Raw genomic sequence first — 24,109 nt, forward strand, 5'->3', positions numbered from 1 at the left:
AGAGCATCTCAGCCATAGTGACCCATGCCTAGCAGCACTTTTAATTTGTATGTAAAAGCCCAAGAGTTTAATATTTTTCCCCTCACAACAGCTCTATGTGCATTACAGAAATAGAAACAAAACTGTGAGGATCATTTGCATTTCATATGCCTCCAAGAATTAATTTTAGGGTGAGTTCTAAGCAAAAATAATCTGTTCAGCCAGAAAAAGAAGAAATGCATGAACTGTCAAGCATGGGCACATGTGTTCTACTTCAGAACAATGATACCAGCTACACTGGTGATTCGTTATGAAGATGGAAAAGTCTCTGGTCTAGCACTCATGGGGAGCATAGCCGTGCAGGGTCAGGCCAGCTGACAGCCACTGGCTTGGCTGGGTCCCTCACAGCCAGTGCCACTGTAATTGGAAGTTTCTGTTATTACGGGACTGTCAAACCACACACAAGACCTGAACTGCATCTTCATAGTAAGTGGCTAGAAGGGACCCTGTATCTGCTATCTGTATGCAGAGAATGAGGTGCAGCTTGTCTGGCCACAGCTTGCTGCCAGTAAGGCACAGCACAGGGTGGCCAACGGTGCTGCTGGGCTCCAGTACTGCTGGTTCCTATCGCCTGCCCTATTTGTCCCTAGAAAGAGCTTCTGTTTGCCAGCTAGCATTAGTGAATCAAGGATGTGCTGCCTGCTTCGGCTCAAACACCTCATGCTTTGGCAGCTGATTGAGGTGGTATCAACGCCAACATCCTTTTTTTTCCACCTCCCACCACTCCCAGTCTTACCACCTGGGAAGAGCAAGCGAAAACTACCACACCTCAGCTAAATCCCTAACTGCCTACTCTTCCTTTCCCACAGCAACAAGGGGTTTTGGTGAATGAATCTCTATAATTCTCCATGCCAAAGGCTTACTCCTTCCATAGGTCCTATCAGCAAGTCGTAGAGCGCACGGAGTGGGGGCTTGGTGAAGGAAGCCTGCCTCCTTGGAAGAGATGATGTTCCATCCTTAACAGGAGACATGGTACTGCTGAACAGACTGGTCATGCTCTGACAGCTCCTGTGGACAAAAGGCAAGAGAGGTTAGTTGCAGAAATCTAAAGTCCACTATAGAGTGCCCTGACTGCCTAACTCTTACAAATGAGCCAGTCCCTGTCCACCCAGAGGACTGTGTTCTCTAAGGTGCATCATGGGAGGGCTTTATCCTCCCATTCAGCTTCAAACCACAATAACATTAATGGCAGGATGAACCAGCTGCAGGCATTGCTATGGAGTTCCTCAACAAATTTAAATGCCTGAAGCACTGCTCATGGTTTGTACTGCAGATGTATCTATGGTGGTTGTGTGCAGGCAAAACATTAAAACCCACTAACAACTGACTGCAATCAGAGCAAGATTTGCTACTGGGTTTTGCATGACAGCAAAAGGACGTGTGACAACAGGCAAATGACAAGATATGAAGATTAGACCTGTGCCTGGCTGCCACTCCTCTGAACAGCTCCACAAAGTCAGACCTGGAGCCCATTTCTGACATCCGCACAAGGCAGGTGCCCTCCTGGCATCACCAGCCCCCAAACACCATCATTCTGAGGAGACTGAGAGGGCTACAAAAAGTTACTGCCCTGTTGAGGAAATGATGTTGCCCCATTCATGTCTCACTAATCCAGCAGCTGTGCTTCCCAGAAAGGTTAGCCTTGGCTTGCTGCCATGAACAACCATTTCATGTGAAAAGGACAACTTTCTGGAAAGTTTTAACAGGTGGGCCTTAAAGAGTAGGCAAGGAGGGAAATAAGAGATTGAACAGGAATGGTAGTGCAAAGTCTGGAGTGTAACCAGAGTCAGTACTGGGGCTGTCCAGCAAAGAACACAATAATCTCAAGTATAAAAGGCCACCCATGAGACCACACATGCCCCACTGTCCTCAAGGTGAAAAAATCATTTGCTGGAGGGTACGATGAAATCCCAGTCCAGGTCATGCTGACACTGCTGTGCAAGCAAAGCTCCCTCCATGCTTGGTCTCCATGAAGCACAGCTCTGTTTGGCCTCCCAGACACCTTCCCATGTCCTGTGCCTTTGTCACTCCACAGAACAGGAAAGCAGCTACAGTTTTGCGATCCAAGACCAAACTCAGGCTCTATCAGGACATAGTCTTCAGAGTCTTTTTTTTTTTTTTTTTTTGAGAATGTTTAATCTGAGGAAATGCCTTGTCTCTGTTCCTTATTTTTACCTCTTGCCTGCATCCATTCCTGGCTTATCAACGAAGAACAGAAATAAAAGCAGAAAGTATTTGCACATCCAGGAAATCAAAAGAAAGTGCAGTATCCAACAGGTAGGTTAATGAGCTAAATTAATAGCTGATTGCATCTTTATTCATATGTATGAATATATATACACACGTGCCTACAGCAGATACACACACAGAGGCACAATGTCTCTATCAGATTAAGCCAAGCAGAAAAAGACAAGGAGAGCAAAATACTGCACTCAGGTGCACTCCTACCACTGTCCAGGCCTGAGACAACACCTGCACTGTTCTGACACCCTGTTCTGACTGACTCAGTTACTCTCTCCCCTCTCTCTCCCTGGTTGCTGAAACCAGCCTCCAGACACAGCTCACATCATGTCTAGAACCTATTCTCTAACAAAGAAATGATGCTACCACCCATGCCCCCCACTAAAAAGAAATTTACATCTCACGGGCCAACAGGAGTAAATTCAGAATGCAAACGGAGGCTTGGAGTCCAACTGCCCAGCCCCCAACACAGGGATACTGCTGCTCCTCAGAGCAGCTGATCACTCAAGGAGCTAACTTGTGCAGTGCCAGGTTCACTGCAGGATCAGCACAGCCTCAGCACTGCTGCTCCCCTCTGCTTCCCTGTGCAGCAGAAGCTGTCTGAGCTGCAGCCCTCAGTGCTTTCTGTACTTTATGTAGCAGAGAGCTGAAAATGAGAAGAGGAAACAAGAACTGTGCCTTCCCAGTCTCAAACATTTCTCTGCCCTGGACCCTGTGCTCAAAGCACGTCCCCTCCAGTATATCCCACCTGATATACCAGTCCAGAAGGGCAGGGACACTCCGCTGCTCACCCAGGATGCAGTGAGCAGGCAGAGCACTGGACCCAGCACAGTATCCCTGGTCCTCCCTGTAGCAGCAAGGAGCCAGCAGGCGGCACTCGCCAGCCTCACCCCCTGCATCCACCGACCTGAGCTGGCTCAGTGACTGCTGGAAACAGGGGCTTGAACACTCTCATCAGCAGAGCCTCCTTCTCATGCTTTCATAGCCAAGCAGCTCTAGATTTATTCCTTCACCACTCAGATTGCTTTTCATTAGAACACCACCAATGATACTCCTATCATAAATCTTTCACATCTCTTGCCTGTGTGTTTGTGTACACAAAGAGAGGAAAAAAACGTACAGGGGGATGGATCTTTTGCAGCAGGCAGAGCAAATCTGGAGCCCTGGCCAGTCCACCACCCTTCCTCCCAAACCAGTGCACACAAATGACTCTCCAAATGACTCAGTGGCTTGTCAGGCAACTGAATCCAGTGTTTTCTATATGACAAGAGGGAGACACTTGAATCTTTTGGCCCAATGCCTCTTCTACGGAGTGCTGGTTTCTGGCATGCTGCACTGATCATTTCTACCTTGCTCTTGCAATGTAAAGGAGTACCTGCTTCTGGAACAGTAAAATCCCTCATTTGGAAGCCTCTGCACAGACTCTGCAGTGCTGCTTATTTATAACCCTTTGTATCAAGCAGCACAACCTGCAGCAGGCAGAGGAAACAACACACAAGGGGCTGCCTGCACCAGCCTAGCGCTGCTTCCGCCCTTTGTCCTAGAGATGTGAGAACAAAGCAATGACCCCAGCATTGCCCAGAGGAAGGGGGAAAAGCCCCTGGTCATGTAAGCCCTGAGCTCAGACTGATTTGGTCTACATCACCCTCCCAGGGCCTGGCTCTGCTTGCTGGCTGGGAGGTTCCCAACCAGAACTGGTGCACAGCTGCTCCCACCTGGGCACCCATCTGGACTCTGGAGAAGCCAATGAGTGTTCATGATGACATGCAACCGTTGGGGTGGACTGGGGACCAAACATTGCTGCAGAGGTCTGACAGCCTCAGCTGACATACATCAGGCCTGACATTCCGCAAGCCTTCCTCCTGAAGACTCTTCCTAGAGATGCAGCCTCAAATCCATGTTCAGGCCTTGATACACTCACAATGCCAAGCTGTGGGAAGCTCCAGAAAACATTCAGATATGAGCTCCCTGTGGATGCTTTCAAGGATCCACAATTATCTCCAGAATCCACCAGTGGTTGCACAAAACCCACAGACCACCCAGCACTCTGCTTGTGTGGTCTGTACTTGATCAGCTACAGTGCTGCACCACGTATGATGGAGAACCAGAGAGATAAGAGAGTCTCCAACCACTCACTGCTGTCCTATCTGCCTTACAAAGACCTCACTTTATCCTGGGCCAGCATCCCTGGTACCCCTCCTGGTTCCCCATCCCTCAAGCTGCAGCTGCAACTTGCTGTGCAACAACATAAGCATAGCCAACAGGGCCAAACTCAGCACAGAGTCCTGTGCCAAGAAGAGAGGGGAAGATAGACATCATGATTGTCTCCAGGATGAAACCTTGAGCACAAGGAGATGAAGCAGCATCTTGGCAATAGCCACGTTTTCACTGCTGCTGAGGCTCAATGTGAATTCTAACTACCTTTTGCTGGATTCCTCTGGCTGGATTAACAGAATGAATGAGCTTGCTCTGGAAATTTCCAACAGGCCATGGACTCTGAGCATGCTGACTCTGCTGAGAAAAACAAGCTCCCTGCCATCATCAGGGGAGCTAGGAGATAGCAATGGCCTTGGCAGAGGTGAATTCACCTCTCAAATTACACTGCTCCTTATCTTCCAATCTGCCTTTTATAAATTCTCACCACACTGCACTGCAGAAATTGCCCTCAAGGAAGTTCCCTTGGAGCAGCATCAGAGCTGACTCTACTCTTTTCTGCAGGCATACAGAAGGAGGACAAACCATATCACCATGGTGGTGGAGAGGCCAAAGAGAGGGTGAGAGAGCTACATTCAGGTACAGGTAGTGATCAAGTCCTTCCTGGAGCAGATGACTACCAGGAATGAAATCAAATTTTATTGTGGAAACCCAACAAAAGTTTAAGAGGCCTAATGAGCAGAGAAAAGAGAAGCTGCAAAAGACATCAGCAACTGGGACTATCTTGAGGGCTGTATCAGTGGCATCCACAGCTGTTACAGAGTACCGAAACCACTATAGCATCCTTTCAGTGTTTCTTTCTCCTCCAAAGTCCATTTCTTCTCCAAAATTCCTGAAGTTAACTGCCAGCTCCCCACATTTTTGCTGTTCTAAGCAGAACTTCCAAAAAACCATACAATTTTCTCCTTAAAAGCCAGGTGACCTGATGACAACAGCCAGAGGGAACCAGTCCCAAACCAAGGGCTTCCTTTCAGTCACCCACTTGTTGCCAGACATCAATGTCTCCATAGCCCCAGCATCTCCAGGGCCTCCTCTTCTAACATGGGACCTTAACAGCATGTGCGACTCCTGTGCGTGAGGGAATGTGCACTGGCCCCAAGCCACACTAACTCCCTTGAGGAGCTCCAACATTCAAGCACAAGATGTGAACATGCATTCAGGCCCCACATGAGGAATGCAGGGTCTGCCTTGGCAGTAGGGAAGGCAAGAAAGCTCTTATTCTCAGCTCCAAGCAGACCCAACTTCTCTTTGTCCCCTGCAGTGCAGAAGCCAAAGTAAACAGACGCCATACCTTCAGCTGCTGCTGTGAGCCACAATTTACCACCCTCTGAAGCACTACAGCAGCAGCAACCCAATCAGCATCAACCTACAGCTACATGAACTCAGCAAAACATCTCAGTAGTTCTGGGGATCTGCTTGTTTGATCCAAAACTAGCAAGAAGTACTCATAGTTCATCATCAATGCAGCTGCTTGAACAGATAGGCATGTGGGTTCTGGAGAGAAAAGCAGGACAGTTGTTGGTGCCAGCAGGCAGCTCCCAGTTTCATGTGGATGCTGTTACAGCTCACCAACTCCGCTGACAGCTCACAACACTGCAAGCTGAGAAAAGCCTGGGGTATCCTGTGCTCACAATCCATGCTAGAGCACAGGTCCAGCCAGAGACCCCAGGTTACATCATGCAGTCCTTCTCCACAGGGGCAGTGCTAACACTGGAAAAATTCTCTCCTTTCAAATGCTTGCCCTAATCAGCACAGCAATGTAAAGACTGAGACCTGAGCAGGCTGTAAGAGGCAGAAAATGAGCAGACTGTGCAGCTAGGGCAGCCCCGTAGGCTGGAAACATAGCACATTCCAGCTAATTAGCACAAGAGTTCAGATCAACAGAAACAAGCCTGTCCTTAACAAGCAGAGAGCTCTGAGCTCCACATCACACAGACAGTAGGGACGAAACAGAGTTCCCCTGCAATTGTTCTGACAGTCGAGAACAGCTTGGCCAGGAGAAGAGCAAATTCAAACCAGCAGCACCTCAGGACAGCCTCATTGTCAGCTAACAATGGCTGACAAGTCCTTGCTGGCTTCTCACCTTAAGCTATCAAATTCATCTAGAGACACAACGAAGATGCCATCCCCTGCATCTTCCAAACCAAGCTACCAAGTTAAATTAAATGGTCCTGTCTAGTTCTCTGCCTATGCCCAGGGTCCTCCTGCCCTCAAAAGGCACATGTCCTGCCTCACTCCCTTTCCTGCCTCCTTCCTACTGAAAATTTCTCTTTCCAAAGGAAGAAGCAATAGGACCCCATGCCTTTCCAGGACCTGGCAGGGCTTCTTGGTTCCTCGCATCCAACACTTGAGACTGTAGAAGAAAACCAGCCCCCAAGAGGCCACCTCTCTGTAGAAGGCCACCAGGCACCTGAAGCTCTCAGGCTGGACACACGTGCTGCACACCAGGTTGTAATGGATTTTGAATCCCAACAGGAGGAAGATGAAGGGGTAGAGATGAGGGAGGGAGAAATTCTCACTGCACATGAACACAGAAAGAAAGGACAGAAGGGAAATGCCTGTGGGCCTCTCTGCTCAGAAGAGGAGAATGCTGCACAGAACTAACATACAGACTAAGAGAGATGCTGGATTTTCTCCATACATCCATGCTGTGAGGAATGAATGGCTTACTACAACTTGTAAAAGGACAGTATCAGTTTGCTGCTCTGTGCTCCCATAACTCAGGACAACAGGGAGACCATGAGTACTGGCATAAGCTGCACTCTAAACTTGCAATTCAGAGAGAAGTCCTTCACCAAGAGGCCTCTTTTTGCTTACTGATGCCCACAGTACAGTGCCGTATTCTCACCTGTTCAAGAGGTTGTTCCTGCTGACCATCCTCAGGAAGCCAGTCGGGTCAGTCATTGAGTTCAGCTTGTTATTCATCTCCTCAAACTGCTGGTCCATGATATCCCCAGCTTCACTCTCAGTCTCGCTGCTAGCACAGGCTCTGCAGGGAGAACAGCAGGGTGAAGGAGTCATTGATGCAAGACACAGAAACAGCTTTGTGACAAATGCTCAGACAGTTGAGAGAAAATGTTTTTCAGATACAACATCAACCAAATGCTACATTCAAATTTCCCTTGGAATGCATCACCTCCTCCTGTTAGGCATACAGGCGAGTAACAACTCCATCTCCTCCTCTTCTCTTGGGTGTTCTCCATGCTGATGGAGATACAGGACTCCAATTCCCATGCACTGCAGGTATGGACTTTTCAAGCTGTAGGTCTGAAGGGAACACCAACAAAGCCCTTAATTTGCCTAAGAACAAGTGTTAGTGCACCCTTTCATACCTCCACAGGTACACCTCCAAGCTCTCTATGTTTCCTTCACTGCAAAGCCCAACATACAAAAAGGGAGCTGTGTTGATGCTCCTGTTACACAAACAGGGAAAGCAGAGAGGAAAAAAAAAATTACTCTATCAGTGCCTCTAAGACAGTAGCAAGAACCTCATGTTTTTTTTTTTTTTTGCACGTATGTGTTCTTTGTCAGTTTAATTAGACCAGCTGAAAGGAACCATTCCCAGCAGAACGTGAAGGCTGCAGTGTGGAACTGAACACCACTACACAGCACAATCCTGACAACAGCATCCCTTCCTCTTCAGGAGCAGGAAAGATGCTTACAGCATTGGGGAAGGCCATTTCACTTCAATTTGAACCCAAAAGCACAAAACTACAGCGCACTTAAGCAAGCTGTGAACTGAGAAATCAAAAGTAATGAGTGTTCTACATATTTAAATCCCTCTGTTCTTTGCTGGTAGGCAGTGAACAGGTTCCAGGGCCTGCAGATGACAGCTTCTCTTGAGGTCTGGTGAGCTGAAGCACGGTGGCAGTCAGCAGTGCTATAGGGAAGCACTAGATTCATGTGGGAAAGAAGTTTCAGAGCAGAACATGACATTCACCCACATGGAACAGACAAGATTTGTTTATTTAACTCACTGCGTGTAATTTTGAAGTGGAGAAGAGCTTCTGCCTGTGATCATACCACACCAGCCCAATGATCTCAGAGACAAGCATTAAACCCAGAATCCCTAACCAAAACCATACCACTACCATCACCACAAAGAGAGGAAGAAGCTGACATCACAGTAAATTAAAAACTCATCCCAGAACCTAAAGACTGAAGGACTCCCTTTGCCAGAAGGAGAATCTGTGGTGACAAATGGTTAATGGAACTGAAAACAGTATCTGCAAATCTCTTACAGGAGGCACAACTGTGGATTTCAGTTGTGTACATCCATATCTACAGATAAGATTCAACCATCAACATGTGGAGATAGGTGTAACCTTCTGAAACGTGCAGTCCCGATGTTTAAGAGAAGGGTAGATGCAACCAGTTCATTCTGAGGTTTTTCCCCCTTTCATCCTTCCACCAGTATTTGCACCAGAAAAATACAGACATGGTCCACATGCACGTACAAGACAAAAGTGGATAAAGCATCAACATCCAGAACACAACTGCAAAACCCAGCAAACATGAAGGCTGGAGGGAGTAACTTTTGCTATTTCCTTTAATGGGAATCACACAAATAAATTCCAAGCAAGGCTTGAAACATGTAATTCAGAAGGTGGGACTGAAGCTTACAGAAGCAAAGGTCTCAGAATAGACTTTAGCTAAGAAGCTAAAACCCTAGACATCACCACCACCAAAGAGAGGCCATTTCCTAAATGCACCATTTATAAGTTAGCAATAATTTCATGGCTGTGATCATTTAGATAGCTGTGCTTACATACTTGTAGCTCTTTAGAGCTTCAATGTGAAGGAAGCTATTCCTCTGTACCTGTCTGTCCCCTTATGTTTCAAGTACTCAGCTGGCTGAGAGACACTTTGCTCTTTCTCAGAGTACTCAGTGGGAACTCTAGACTAACAAGCAGTTTGTTACTGCTCACAGTGGAATGAATAATGCCATCAGCTGTGAAAAACACTTATTTCCCCTCAGAAAGCCACCTTTGCAATCACAAAAGGTTGTGCACCTTTTCAGAACCTACAAAGCCAAAATGAGACAACTCTAAGTCCAATGCACTCAGAGGTGGGGGTCTCTGGAGGTGAGCTAGCTGTCACTACTCCTGTCTTCCAACTCTCTCAGCACTAGGAGTTAAGCACAGACCCATCTCAGCAGCATATGCTGTTTACAGCACTCAGCAGACAACAATCTTGCCAATGCCCTTGCAAGACTGGTCAGTAATGTCACAAAATGGGAAGCTGATTGATTTCAGGACAAAGAAAAGGTCTTAAGGTAAGTCCAATCTAATGGCTGACTATAGGCTTACTGTGGCACATCCACCATTTTGGCTACCAAGAGCAGCAACCCACCTGTTGATTCTCCAGGTCTGTTACAGATCCTGCCAGTTTCAGGAATGCAAGGCCTGCATCAGCCAGCCTGCTTCCCTGAAGCCCTCTTGCCAGATGACTAAAGGTCACCCTCCCCTAGTGGCTCAGTGACCTTCCAAACGAGCTTCCAGGCTCCGGTGCCATGCTCAGATGTAAACAAGATCAAACACCACCTTTACCACAAGTTTTCAGAATAATGGTATGGATTTTTCCAGATAATTTCTTATCTTGAATCTTATGGATTCTGGGTGTTGTGGTTACAAAAGTGTTTATAGAAAACAGAAAGGAAAAAGAAAATCATTGTGCAGCTATCCCAAGGGAACAAAAACCCTCAGGAGAGAAATTGAACCTCAGACCCATGCCTTTACCCAGCTTTTAGCTGCAGAACCACATGGATCACTGACACTGCTTCCTGCTTTGAAGACTAGGGCAGTGAAGCAGAGAAGTTTTCCCTCTAGATGCATGTTGTCCATCTCAGCTCACAGCTGATGGACAACTACACAGCAAGGTTCGCTTACAACAGCAAGTTGTCACCACATCCTTTACCTTGCATACTCCATTCACAGAGAGCAAATGATGATAGGGACAAGCCCCACTCTGCTTCTCAGGTAGAAGCATTCAAAGAAAAACTACTTGCAAGTATCAGCATGGATACTGTATTTGTACTCATCCAATCAATAAATCACGTATCATGAGAGGTCATGAGACTGAGCAGAAGTAAGCAAAAAAACGTGACTTGTGATAAACCCATAGGAGAAAAAATTACCAGGAAACATAGATGTGGGACCTCTATGTAATGGACTGGAGTAAGGTTCCTCCCTCTGCTTAAATTCATCAGATGGATTAATTCACTGTGAATTATTTACTCAGCTATAGCCACAAGGGAACACATTTGGAAGGGAGTAGAATTCCTACGGTATTTCCAGTTTTTCATTAAGTAAACCCTTGAAAGGAAATTAATTACACTGGAAACTCTAAGCAGGATGGAATCTGCCTATACACAGCCAGACATAGCACCTGCCTCCTCATCCAGCCTATGGCTTCATTACCCAGCCCATGGGTTCAGAACTTGTTTGCATGTGCACATACAGCTACTTGGCAGAAAAAGAGCCATGATTACACAAAATTAAGCCTTTTTTTTTTGTTGCTGCAATGAAAATTTGCCCCTGCTCTGACTGCCAGATCTCAGACTAGCTCACCCCAGACTGCTGTAAATTGTTTCCAGGCGGGAGAGCAGGGTGCAGGGGGTCTGACCCCGCAGCTTACCGGGTGTAGTAGGAGTCCACCCCCAGCGCCTCGCGCACGCTGGCGATGAACTGCTCCAGCGCCGAGTTGGTCATCGTCTGCAGGCTCACGCTGCTGGCTTCCTGGAAGTCCCCAGCATTTTCCGTCAGGCTGTCACCCAGATAATGCTCATGGAACTTCAGAATTCCTGCAAGGCACCAGAATCACGAGGTTACTTCTGCAGGGCAGGAAGAGTGTTGCCAGCAACTGCCTAGGAAGTGGCAGAGCCCCAAGCATTTGGCATTTCCAGCACAACTGGGGCAAAGCAATCCGTGTCATGTCTCCACGGGGCTTTTCCAGCATTATTACAGCCTTGCTTTTAAAATCTGGTTTTGTACTTTGCAGATGATGGCTCAGGGGTACAAAGGCAGAGCAGTGCTTTTATGAGATGCTCAGACTGCATTTGCTATTGCACCGCTCTCATATAAATTATAAAACAGATTTTTCATCCAAGCACCTACCAGAGTAATTCACATTTCAATAGGTGCACTATTAGCAGCCTCTGATCAGGTAAATTGAACACACAAGGCTCAAATGCTGAACAGGAGCATTATTACTAGAGCAGAACCTCCTTACATCACACAAAGAGTTTTCATTTCACTCATATGCATGAAAATACATTATATACCAAGAAAGAAAAAGATGGATTAATGCACAGTAAAATATTAAAAGCCAGCATTTCACAATGGCTAAACCAGATAAAGGACACTCGCTGTTTTGTGAAGAATTCAACTACTGCTGCAGATAAAACCTTCCTCCACTCAGACCATCATATCCTTCTCCATATAATTAATTCTACAGCCTGTGATCAACAGCAAAAGGCTGCTCTGGATGCCCTGTTTGAATTGACAGCATAAATTATTAAACCAGTTAAGAGTGGAGGAATAAAAATTAAAGCAACTACTTCCGCAGCAACAGCGGCAAACAGAGCCAGCGAAGAGGCTCTCAGTGGGTAACAAGGATCCTGGGCTGCCACTGAAGCTGCTCCCTCCCATCAGCACTGACTAAACAAGAAGAGGTGGCCATGGCCAGGTTGGAATCATTACTGAAGGGCTCCCAGCAAAGCTGCTCAGGTGGAATACTTGAAGCACAACAGTTCCTCTCCTTCCCAATACCTGACAGGTTCTTAAAGGAGGCAGTCACAAACCCATGTACCTGAGCAGTGCTTTCCTACAAGACCCAGTTTGAGCAAGGAGGAAACTTGCCATGAAACCTAGTGGCAAACCATATAATTTCAGTAAGCTCAGCTTGCTGATAATACTACAGGATTACTGGCTAACTGGTTAATTGTGCTAATTACAGGCCTTGAGAGGCAGCTAGTGACTGGATGGTGAGCAGGACAACAGCATCTTACACTCACACATGCTACATGGTAAAACATTCCCCCAAAAGCCCATCTTCTAATCACTGTCATCCCATCTAAGGTCAGGCACACGTGAATGTTTGCTTCCCTTCCCAAAGCATTTTTGGTGCAGTCTAAATAGTGCTTTTTATCTCTTTAGCTTTGTCATGGTGAAGGGCTGCAATTATTAAATCATATCCAGAAAGAACTCATGAAAATCTACAGTCATCGTTTTATTAGATAATGAACAACAGCTGCCTGCAAAAAGCAATCCTCTTCAAATTAATCCTCCTTGCTCCTCTGTGATAAGTGTTTCCACATTCATGAAAGGAGAATTCAGAGGATCAGGCAGTTCAATGGCATATCAGGGAGTGGGGACGCCCTTCTGTTTTCTGCAATCCACTTCAGTGAATAAATGTCAAAAGCTTTTGGAGGGATAAAGCACAGAAATATAATTAAAGTAGGGATTCTTATGCACAGAAGATTGTCACAAAGCCAACATACTTGGAATCTCATTACTGCTCTGCCCCGTGGGAAATACATACAGATTGGAGGTTGAAAAATGGAAATATTAAACATGTGAAACATTTCCATCTCCAGGTGAACATCAAAACCCTGAATAAGCACTTCTATGTCGTTTTGCTGTGGCTATGCCACAGACTTCAGTCTATCCAGCTTTAAGGTACGAGATGGAAAGGATTCCTTTGTGCGTTCACTCTGGTCCCAGACTCATTCCTAGCTACCCTAATGGCTGCAGTTCTCCCTTTGCAAGGCACGTTCACAGGCCCTCATCTCCAAAAAGAACCTCACCTGCCCCAGGAGCCAGCAGCCAACTGTACAGATAACCTGCAGCCAGTGAGTAGTAGAGAACAAGTCCTCTCTGTCCATTCACAGTCTCCAGGACCTGGTCAATGGTAACTGGAGAATAGGGATCAGAGTCCTGCTGCCCAGTCTGACGTTCCACGAGCAGATCAGCAAAGGCCCTCGTTCGTCCTCTCTCTGCTACTGCCAATGCTTCATCGTGGTGACCTGGAAAGATAAAGCCATCACTCAGACCTGGCAGCCACATGGTCTGCAGCACAATGTGTGGGAACAGGGACAGCTGCTATCCCAACCCCAACTAAAACCTGGAGAAGAGTCACGGCACTTATTTCTGGAAAGAGTATTCTGCACTGGAATAGTCCCACAGATCATCTTGGCTGCAGGTAAGAACACAATGCATTGAAGACACAGAGAGGCAAATGAATGGAGGAGGCAAGAAAGAAGATACAAAGGTGCCTGAAACCCAAAGCAGGACGCCCTTATTACTGTCCTGGCAAAGAAATGCTCAAGCTGTGTCAGACAGATGAGGAGTAAAGGATGTATCATGAACTGCCCACCCCCTCCAACTTCAGTTGAACTCCTGGCATGAGCCTGGAGTTCAGGTCATTGTATGATGGCATCTCTTACCGAGACTGACAAGCACTCGCTGCAGGGCCTGGTAGGAAGATGTCTGCAGGTCAAAGAGAGACAGCTTGTAGTCTGTGCTCAGCTGCACCTCGTGTCGGATGGTTTCAAAGAGTGCTGAGGCCCGGTACAGCTGGGATGGAAAACAGCCACAGTGACTTCCTTATAGACACAGCACAAAGCACTAGCTGGGAAAGCAGGAGGACCCAGGGCAAGCACACTCTAAGGCAGCATCCCTAGCAGAGGGTCGATGACTTCTGATAGAACAGAAGGCACATGGGCCTGAGTCAGCTCAGTGCATCACACCCCTCCCCAGGATGCACCAGCCATTTCCCTCCCCTGGGGAGAAAAGTGACCCAAAAGGCACAGGGCAGTCCACAGTACCTGGTGCTGAGACTCCTCCAGGTTCCCACTCGCCCAGAGGGAGAGGCCAAGGCCATGGCGGATTTTGGCTTCATCTTCTCTGCGACCCAGCTGCTCTGCCAGCCTCAGTCCTGGAAAGGAATCAGGGTGAGAGGAGACAGGTAGCCCAGGAAGCACTCCTGCCTCCACAGCACCCAAAGCAGGGCTGACGTTTGCCCTGGCACCAGCATAAGAGGTGCCTCAGCAGAGCAGACATTGCCATGGACCAAGCCCTCCCTACCTGAGCTGACTCCTGCAGTCCCCCAAACCCACTCACTAAGCCTCTACCAGGAACTACAACTTTTAAACCTTAAAACCTACACAAACAAAATCATACTGAGCTGCCTAATAGCAAGAACAGGCACTTCGTGCCATATTAATGGCTCATCTCCCACCAACTCTCCTCCTGGCAGGCTCAGGTACTGGTTTATGAACTAAGCCAGAGAAGAGGGCAGGGTGCTGGCATGAACGACCCAGAGGTCATTTCACTTCCAGTAGCACCTTCTGTGGTGTCCCTCCTTCCACCACACTCCAAACCCCTTGCCTCAGTGGACCCTGCTGACAACAGGCACATCTCCTCTTAGGCACCTCAGGTTTCTCACAGACTGGGGAGCAGGGGCCCTGGCCACAACCATGCAGCTCTGCAGCAGCTAGCATTTGCAGGCTTTTCAGGAATTCCATGTCACACCAGGAGAAGGAGCTGTATTTAATTTCTCCTCTTCCAACTTAATTGAATTCCCCCAGCATACTGGAATCCTGCCAAGGTCAGTTTCAGGAAAAACTAACTGACATAATTAATCCTTCAGCTTCCAGCTTCATACACTCCAGCTACGCTGCTCATCTCCTCCATCTGAGAGCTGTGACCACCTTGAACAGATGCTGCTTGCATGCTGGAAACCCTTGCAGCAGTGCAACTCACAAGCCAGTGCTGGACCCAGCGCTCAAGAGTGGCAGATGGCTTCTGGACACCAAAGGCTGAACCTCCCTCACCTTCCTATCGAACACAACTTGCTTTCACTCACAGCTTAGAGGACATTCACCCTTGAACGCAGAAGGAAAAACCAGGTGGCTATCAGAAAGGCACACATCAGTTTGAGACCTCCTCTCAGAATCAGAGAGATCCATCAAGACCTGATGTGGTTTTCCCAGAGCCAGTTCCTGGTATGCAGTGATACTTACAGAGAAGGCTTATATCCTCTAGGCTCAGGCACAAACTCTGAGCTCAGGACCAAAGCTGGCTGAAGTGCCTCCAGGAAGGCACATATCCTGCTCTGCAATGCTTTCTCTGCAGGACAACAGGAAGGCTCTGTCTGACTCTGGTCTGCTGACCATAACAGCCTGTTTGGCCAGTGACTCACAGATACTCAACAATAGCTATGGATGTCTGCAAGCACTTCTGCACTAAATACCACAGCCAAACATCTTCTGAGCATCAAACTCATGGTACCTCGCTGTTCTCTATGTCTTCAGGCCTCCCTCCTAACTCCCACACCTACCACTAGATGCTGTGTTGTATAATTCAGCCTCTTACCTTCCTGCAGGTACATCACAGCCTGAGAGTAGTTCTGCAAAGCGTGATGAGTCCTCCCCAGGCTGCTGTAGGACATGGTTTTGGCTACAAGGTCATTCATCTGTGCTGCAATGCTGAGGTGCTGCTCCTGATACACCACTGCCCTCTCATAGGTGCCCAAGGACTCATAGGTCAGGCCCAGGTTCCCATAGGCCCGGCCTTGGCAAGTGGGGTTGTTGGTCTCCTCAGCAATCTGCAGGTCCAGCTGGTGGTACTGCAGGGCTGTGTCATACTCCCCCATCTGCTGGTAGACCCCACCGAGGCCACAGGCAGCATCGCTCTCCAGAGCTCGGTCCTTCATCTCTCGAGCAATGTTCAGCTGGCGCTCCAGGCAAGAAATGGCCTGTTCATAGTTGCCCAGCTGGCTGTGCAGGCTGCCCAGCTCCCCATAGGCCTGGGCTTTGTTAAATGCCTCCCCCAGCTCATGTGCCACCACAAGCCTCTTCTCGAAGCACACCAAAGCCTGCTGCAAACTTCCCATTGCCCTAACAAGGGAAGAAAACAACAGTGTTTATTTTGCCAGTATTTTCTTGGAAGGAGATGATTTGTCATTTCCTCTAGAGGCTAGCTCTAGCCTTTCAGGCAGGGACAAACACTTCCCCCAGGAACCATCCCTGCCACCTTTGTATTAACCTCTTTTTACCACCCTACAAACATCTCTTCCTCTCAGGCCAGAGCAACATCAGCTCTGTTATTGGAGCTGGCAGCTCAGTCCCCCACACCCAGAGGGCTCTGTTACCTACCCCTACACCACATCCCCATGCACAGCAGCCAAACAAGGACACCCCACACAATATTTCCATCCACACTTGTACTGTGCTGTCTGCCATGAGAACACACACACCAGTGCTCCTTACCTGTGCCCGTTGCCCAAGCCCCGGTAGGCCTTTGCCTGGTCTTGCATACGGTTCAAGCTCTGAGCCACAGACAGGTACTGTTCATAATACTTTATAGCTTCCTCAAAATCTCCCAGAGCCTCATAACAATCTCCTAGGTTCCCATATGCTCGGCCCCGATCTAACACAGATTCATTTCCACTGAGTTGCTGCAGCATGGCCAGCTGCTGTTCGAAATAGCCAATAGCTTCCTCCATGACATTCATGTTCATCTTGGTAATGCCCATGTTACCATAGACTTGGGCTTCTATGCTGGGGTCCTTCAGCTTCTGCCCAAGCTCCAGCTGCTCTTCGTAACACTTGAAAGCCATGGTGTACTTCCCAAGTGACATGTACACTGCAGCAAGGTGACCATGGGCTCTGCATTCACCTGGCACGTCTCCCAGCTCCTGGTACACCTCCAGCTCCTGCGTGTGGTAACCTAAAGCCTTGTCACACTTCTGGATCATTCTGTATGCAGAGCCCAAGGCTGCGTAGGCACTGGCTTCCAGTCTCCTGTCTTTAACATGATGGGCTAAGCTCAGTTGCTGCTCATAAAATTTTATTGCACCATTTACGTCTTTTTTACAGACAAAAATATCCCCCAAGTTTCCCAGAGCTCGAAATTTGGCCTGGGAATTGTTCAGAGATTGGGCCAGTGACAACAAGTACTTTTGACACTCCTCTGCTTTGCTGAAGTCCATCAAGGCTTTGAAGGCCAAGCCCAGGTTGCAGTAGGCTTTGGCTTGGCTTAGCTTGTCATGAAGATCCTTTGCTAAGGCAAGATCCTGCTCGTAGTACTTGACAGCTTCCTCATAGTTTCCCAGGCAGTAGTGGGCATAGCCAAGGTTATGGCAAACTTTCCCCTCCCCTTCCATGTCCTGCAGCTCTGGTGACAGGCGCAGGTACTGCTCGTAGTAGGGGGCTGCCTGCACATACTCTCCCCGCGAGCAGTGGAAGTTGCCCAGGTTGCTGAGGGCCCGTGCTTCGCTCTGGATGTCCCGCAGCTCCCGGGCGATGTTGAGATGGTTCTGGTAGTGCTGCAGAGCACGGTCATGGGCACCCAGCGCCTGGTAGGCCACCGCCAAGTTCCCGTGCGTGGATGCCTGCGAGGCACGGTCATTGACTTCCATAGAGATCTGCAGCTCCTGCCGATGGTACTTGACAGCCTGGTCATACATGCCCAGGGCGTTGTAAGCGTTGCCCATGTTGCCGTAGGCCCGGCCCTGGGCTGCGTAGTCGCTCAGCTCCTGGGCTATGGAGAGATGTGTCTTGTGCAGCTGCAGCGCGGTGTCGTAGTCGCCTTTCATCTGGTGAATGATTCCTGAAAAGCAGCAGAAATGGGCTCAATGAAAACACCCCTCCAAGCTCACCCTTCTGCAACACCTTGCCTTGCCAGGACTTCCCTGCAGCCCTGCCAGTCCCTTGCATGCAGCATGCCAGCACGGCACAGCTCTTCTCAGAGGAACTGTTTCCTCGCTCCTAACAGGCAAGGCCCAAAGAAGGGATTATATTACAGGTGGCACCCACAGCCATCACAACAACTAGACACTTGCACCTTATCAAATGCACATTTTCTTTGTTTATTTTTTCCAATCAGTGATGCCTGGTGACTCCAGAGCTCATACTCCACACACTGAGCAAGAAAGCATTTGCTTTTCTATTTCAGCCAAATCATCTTGTACCTGCTATGAGACGTGGGAATCTGCTAATGTTATAACTTATTCTTAATTAAATTGTGCTAATAATGCAGCTCCTTTACAAACACATATGAACAGCCCTGGAGATCCAGAAGCCACTGCAGCAGGCCCTGCAAACACAAATCCTGCAGAGCTGTCACACTTACTTGATACCTGAAGACCACTTCAGGCCCTTCCCTGCCCATAAAGGAAAACAGTTTCCTGTTTCCATCCATGTCCATATTCAGAAACACATGTTGGGGGGGGAAAGAGAGGTGGTGGGCCAGTTGCCTTCCCCAGTCACCAGCAAGGGCAGTGTACTACGATCAGGCCCCAGCACATCTGCGTCTTCATGGTTTCAACTTTGAAAGAGAAATTTGAAGACTGAGGTTTTCCAAGTCAGCCTGGAACAGAGGGCTGACGTTTGCTTTCCCAAGGCAATTTGGACCTCACAGATTCTATTTTTGGGTTTTTTTTTCTAGATTTCTGTAGGACTGAAACCCCAAGTTCCATTAGGTCAGCATGAAACAGTCTGACTTGCTTAGATAGAAGCATAGGTAGGCCGGCTACTCACAAGCCCTGCTCATGTTCCCAATGACTCAGGCTTCAGGAGAAGGCAATTTGGAAAATGCAGGCAGAACAAACCAGCTGCTGCTGACAGTTGGTTTCTCTCCTCCTGCGCTGCAGTCGTGATCAAAGCTAGAGCCCCTGGCAGGAGGGACTGGCTCCCTGGTGTCTCAGCTCAGCTCCCGGACAAATATTTCCTCAGCTCCCACGAGCCTGCAGCTCTCATTGATCAGTGCTAGCTATTCCATCTCTGGCTGAGACATGCTGATGTCTCCTTCGGTATGACAAGGGAAGGCAGTGGCAAGCAGGGATGTGATAAACTAAGCCAAGTGACCCCACAAATATTTTGGCCTTCCATCTCCTCTCTGGAGACAGGGCCCGTGCTAGGGCTCAGCAGACAGCCTCCCTGCTGCACACAGCAGAGCACTCATGGGGAAGGTTTCTGCAGAACAAACACAAAGTAATTACAAGGGGGTGGAACTGGGCTGGACACAAAGCTACTTAACTTGGAACCTGCCAAAAACAGTCACTGGGAAAAGTGTCCCACTGAGCAGAATCTAAAAAAAGGGATGGAATTATCTATATCATTCCCCTGGAAGCAGCAAGAGGTTTCTGAGCTGGGAGCAGGCAGCATCAGTGCTGTCCAAGGAGCCTGTACTCCCAGCCCTGTCTCCTGAAGTCCGTATCCCTCCCAGACAGCACCTCAGGGTGCCACAGCTCCAGCGCATGCACCCAGGCCATGCCAGCAAGAGACACTGCAGCAGGTCCATCTGTGGGAAAGCTAAACACATGGTTCATGGAAAGCCACCCCTGGAAACCAGGGCTTCCAGAACAAAGGGACAAGCAAGAGGTATTGAAGCAGTGTGAAATGCAAATTCCTGCTTTTAGCATCCAGTACATAAAAAGTATATATATATATATATTTATATGTTAAGAGATAATGTCAGGAGTCTGGTGTGAAAGTCCAACTTTAGCTCACAGCTTTTCTTGTGTCCAAAAACTTCTACTGTCCTAGTGTATCTATTAGTCAAAGAGCAGAAGATGCTTGACCACGCTGAGGTTCCTCTGGCCACCTACGGATCACCAGCCATAAGACATGAATCCTACCCTGTCACAAAGTTCCTCTCCTTGTTTTTCCATCTCAGCCCTCTTACCCTCCTGGGAGTAATATCTCTGGTAGCATCAGTGAATATTTTCGCTGACTTGACAGAGAAGGGAAAATTCTTCAGTACTCAGGGTCATTTAGGAGGCTCTAGTGTGCGGATAGGATGCCACAGCTCAGCCTCAAAGCTCAAGCACCCTGAAGAAACTCCACTGTGAAGAACAAGAGAAGTTAGTGCACAGTGGTCACCATAAAATGCCACTGACAACTCAGAAGACTGTAGACAACTATCCACAGAAGCAGTGGATGAAAGATTAGAATGCTACTGAGAAGTCCTATGCTCACTGCAAATATCCCTCTCCCTCAACACAGAGGAAGTCACAATGGAGGAAAAGTGTTGCGGATGCTGACCCAACCCAGACTCCCTCTCACTGCCACTTCATATTATACTTGAGGATAAATAAGAGAAGGAGTATCTGAGGATAGAGTTAATGGGAATTTCTGCCCCAGAATATCAACCTCTCCTGTCCCACATGAAGGAAAAGAAGTGGGAGAGAAAGATGGCAAGTCAGACACAGAGCATGGCTTTGAAGGCAAATGGCAGCCAGAGAAGTGAAATTCATACTAGAGGTTAGGACAACAGGTTACTTAAGCAGCCAGTGCTGCTACTCCTTGGTTGGAGTATCACTCTGGATACTACACCCACCAAAAAGAAAAATCCCAGAATTTAATCTAAAGATGTAATGTTGCTCTTGGAAAAAGAGGAACCTGGTAAGAGATCCCACAAGGTACCTCCTGGTATGATTCCATCGTTTGCCTGGAGCAATCACAAAGGATGGTCCCAGGAAGAAAAGGGTCTGACTCAGACTCCAAAATCATCACCTACCAAATATATTCTGTGTGCATTCCTCAAAACAAAAATGAGGTTCGTAGATGAATGGGAGATGAAGCCTTCACAGATTTACATGCTTTAGTCAGCCTCTTTACTGCCAAGAAAGGAGAAAAACAGTGAGAAAATGTTTACCAGGAGATACCCAGGACAAATCCAAGTAGCATAACAGAGAACAAAGCTGTGCTCTCCTCACCCATGGAGTCTTCTATCACATTAGTCTGCTCAAGTTGTCACCCATCTGTTGTGGCACTTACGGAAGAAGGATCCAGAAACACACTGTCACTTCAGAACATCAGCATTCTGACTCATTCCCACAGCTATAATTTCAAAGTAAAAGAGAACCTTCTGGTCCAGCAGCTATGCTACATTCTGGAACAGCACACGAAGGATACAGCAGAACAGACTCAAGACAAGAACCCAGCAGACACGAGAGGAGACAGCTACAGACAGCCTTTACTGCCTTACACAATGTAAAGCACCAAAAATGACACAAATTCCATTCTTGCCTTACTGATGAACACAGTTACAACTGGGTGGACACCAGTGCAAGACACCAGAAGAAATACATTCTGTCTATGCAAATCACCACTGTGTCCAGTTCAGGCAACAAATCAGCGAGAGAGAAGATAAGAGACCAACTCTGGGACAGTCTTCGCAGCTCCTGTGCTGGAATCTGGCAGGAGACTGCAGCAGGAGTCAAAGGGACCTTACCAACATCTATAAATATCTGAGGGGTGGATGTCAAGATGAAGGTGCCAGTCTCTTTTCAGTGGTGCCCAGTGACAGAACAAGGAACAATGGGGAGATGCTTCTTTATGGTGAGGGTGACAGAGCACTGGAAGAGGCTGGCCAGAGAGGTTGTGGAATCTCCTTCTCTGGAGACTTTCAAAACCTGCCCGGATGTGTTTTTGTGCAGCCTGTCCTAGTTGATCCTGCTTTGGCAGAAGGGTTGGACTCGATGATCTCCAGAGATGCCTTCCAATCTCAACCATTCTGTGATTCTGTGACTTCCAGTGTTCCACAAGTGTTAGCCAGTGCAAGACAAAGCTCAGCTGCACTGTGGCCTCTAGCTCAGACAGAGCCAACATTGCTCCTGCCTCAGCCTGCTCATTCAGAACGAAATACAAACACACTGAAAGCTGAAACAGAGCAAACGTGCTTCTGGGAGCGCCACATCCCACCCCCTCCTCAGTGCAGACCTGAGAGCCTAACAGCACCCACCATGCCTTGCAGCTGGCTGGCTGAGCGTGCTGGGGAGCAGCGAGACAAGGGGAAGGGGTCTAGAGTGGGTTAGCGAGTGCTTCAGCAACCAGGGAAGAGATGGCCACACCTAACCACCATTTGGTGACCCTAACTGCAAAAACCCTTCAAGACAAAATAGCTGGCACCTTTGGACAACACATCCAGTAGATGAAGATAGGCAAAGAAGTTCTCTTGTAAGTGCAAAGAGGTGCTAAACACCAAGGGAGAGACCATAAACTGTGTTTTATTAATAATCCGAAGTGTCCTTTCTCCATCGCAGTGGGAACCCTTCAGAGCAGCAGAGGCTGAAAAGCCAGCTCTCCACATGAAGCCTTGGCATTTGGAAACACCATCTGCTTTGCAAAGGTTGACAATCTGAGAATTCTGGTTAAACTCCACATCTCCTTGTTGTGAAGGGCTTGATAACTTGTGACTCGCCCTCAGTCCATTACCTCCTGCTTACCGAGTCGCAGAGTGTGTTCCATCTCCCTGCAGAGCAGGACAGCAGCTGGGCTGTGTTACATCCCATGTCTGTCCTGCTCAGCATTAGATAGCACACTTCAGAGAGCTTTCCATCTACATCAGTGAAATGCAAACAGAGAATTTCTGTTGCTTCAGCAAAGAGGCCAACTCTAACATTCTGGCTCACAAACACACATTTAGATACCCTTTTTTTTTTTTTTTTTGGCCTGTCAGCATGGTTATTTTGATGAGGTTTTGTTTTGCGTGTGGATTAGATGAAAGAGACAATTAAGACTTGACTTTTTAATTGGTACTGGACACATTTTAAACAACAGTAATAGACCTCCTCAACAAGAACTGCATGTTCTCTTTCTCCAAGTATAACTTAACTCTGACAGAGAAGACATAAAAACATAGCCAAAGAACAGCTGAAACATGAGATCCTGCACTCAGAAGCTAGGAAAACTATTCTAATACCAAGCGTGGAGTGCCTGAGTCAGCATACCAACTGAAAGTTTTATTTAGGCTTATATCCAACACAAGAAAAATATATTCTCCGTGTGCTTTGCTGCACCGAAACTCCTTCCTTTTAATTTTTTCTTCCTGGAATCACATGCTAAAAGCATCATGAAACCCAAAGCTGCTGCAAGGCTAATAATAATATTAAGACAAATTTTCTAGTCCCAAACTGACTGATTTTGACCCAGGAAAATGGTGAGAGAATTTAAACCACAGGTGAGTACCAAGAAAGCTGAACAACAAGAGCAAGTCTCTTCCTTTCACATCAGCACTCAGCAGGGAGCCCAGCCCTGCTCAGTATTTCTGTACCAGTTGGATTTTTGGTTTGGGTTTTGTTTTGTTTTGTTTTGTTTTTTTTTTACAATGCTGAGTAGCACAAAGACAGGCCATACCAGGCACACAGGCAATTAGAAGAAATGCTCCAGAACTTGAATTAAGCTACTTCTTCCAGCAAAAGAGCAGTGGTCTGCCCAGTGGCAAAGGGCTGGCGCAACCGGGAGGAGACAACACAGAAAACCCAAGATGGCTCATCCCCACACTGACCCAGGGAAGGACAACAAAAGCAAGGGACAGATTCCGTTTTCCCAGACACCACTTCTTCAGTTTCCTGCATTTCTTCTATCCCTGTTACAGACTGGTGGATCCCTCATGACTCTGCATCCCCCAAGACCAGCCCCATGCTGGCAGCAGAGATGGGGGGCACAGTGTGTGCCTTGCTAGATGCATCTGCTGCTGCTCTCCACAGAAGCTCTTACATAAGTGTTTGTGAAAGCCAGATGCCAGGCTTCATGTCCCCAGCCCTTTTGCCTCTGGGTGCTGTCACACTAGCAGAAACGTTATCAGTGCTTCCTGTTCCCTAAAGC

At 47.8% G+C, this 24,109-nt stretch overlaps 1 protein-coding gene across 2 annotated transcripts in view; it reads right to left on the reverse strand.

Annotated features, from left to right (window-relative positions):
- The window catches only part of TTC28 (tetratricopeptide repeat domain 28), a 136,386-nt gene that overhangs the window by 11,755 nt on the left and 100,522 nt on the right, over window positions 1-24,109 (reverse strand). For both annotated transcript variants that reach the window (XM_054392699.1, XM_054392698.1), the window contains exons 7-14: window positions 16,766-18,107; window positions 15,870-16,393; window positions 14,321-14,430; window positions 13,940-14,069; window positions 13,301-13,519; window positions 11,131-11,296; window positions 7,343-7,483; window positions 903-1,047 (exon numbers count right to left, since the gene is read on the reverse strand). In XM_054392699.1, the coding sequence (XP_054248674.1) occupies window positions 903-1,047; window positions 7,343-7,483; window positions 11,131-11,296; window positions 13,301-13,519; window positions 13,940-14,069; window positions 14,321-14,430; window positions 15,870-16,393; window positions 16,766-18,107 (2,777 nt within the window). The remainder of the gene's footprint in view (window positions 1-902; window positions 1,048-7,342; window positions 7,484-11,130; window positions 11,297-13,300; window positions 13,520-13,939; window positions 14,070-14,320; window positions 14,431-15,869; window positions 16,394-16,765; window positions 18,108-24,109) is intronic.

The sequence above is a fragment of the Indicator indicator genome, chromosome 26 (assembly GCF_027791375.1).
Source record: "Indicator indicator isolate 239-I01 chromosome 26, UM_Iind_1.1, whole genome shotgun sequence".
In the NCBI taxonomy this organism is placed as follows: Eukaryota; Metazoa; Chordata; class Aves; order Piciformes; family Indicatoridae; genus Indicator; species Indicator indicator.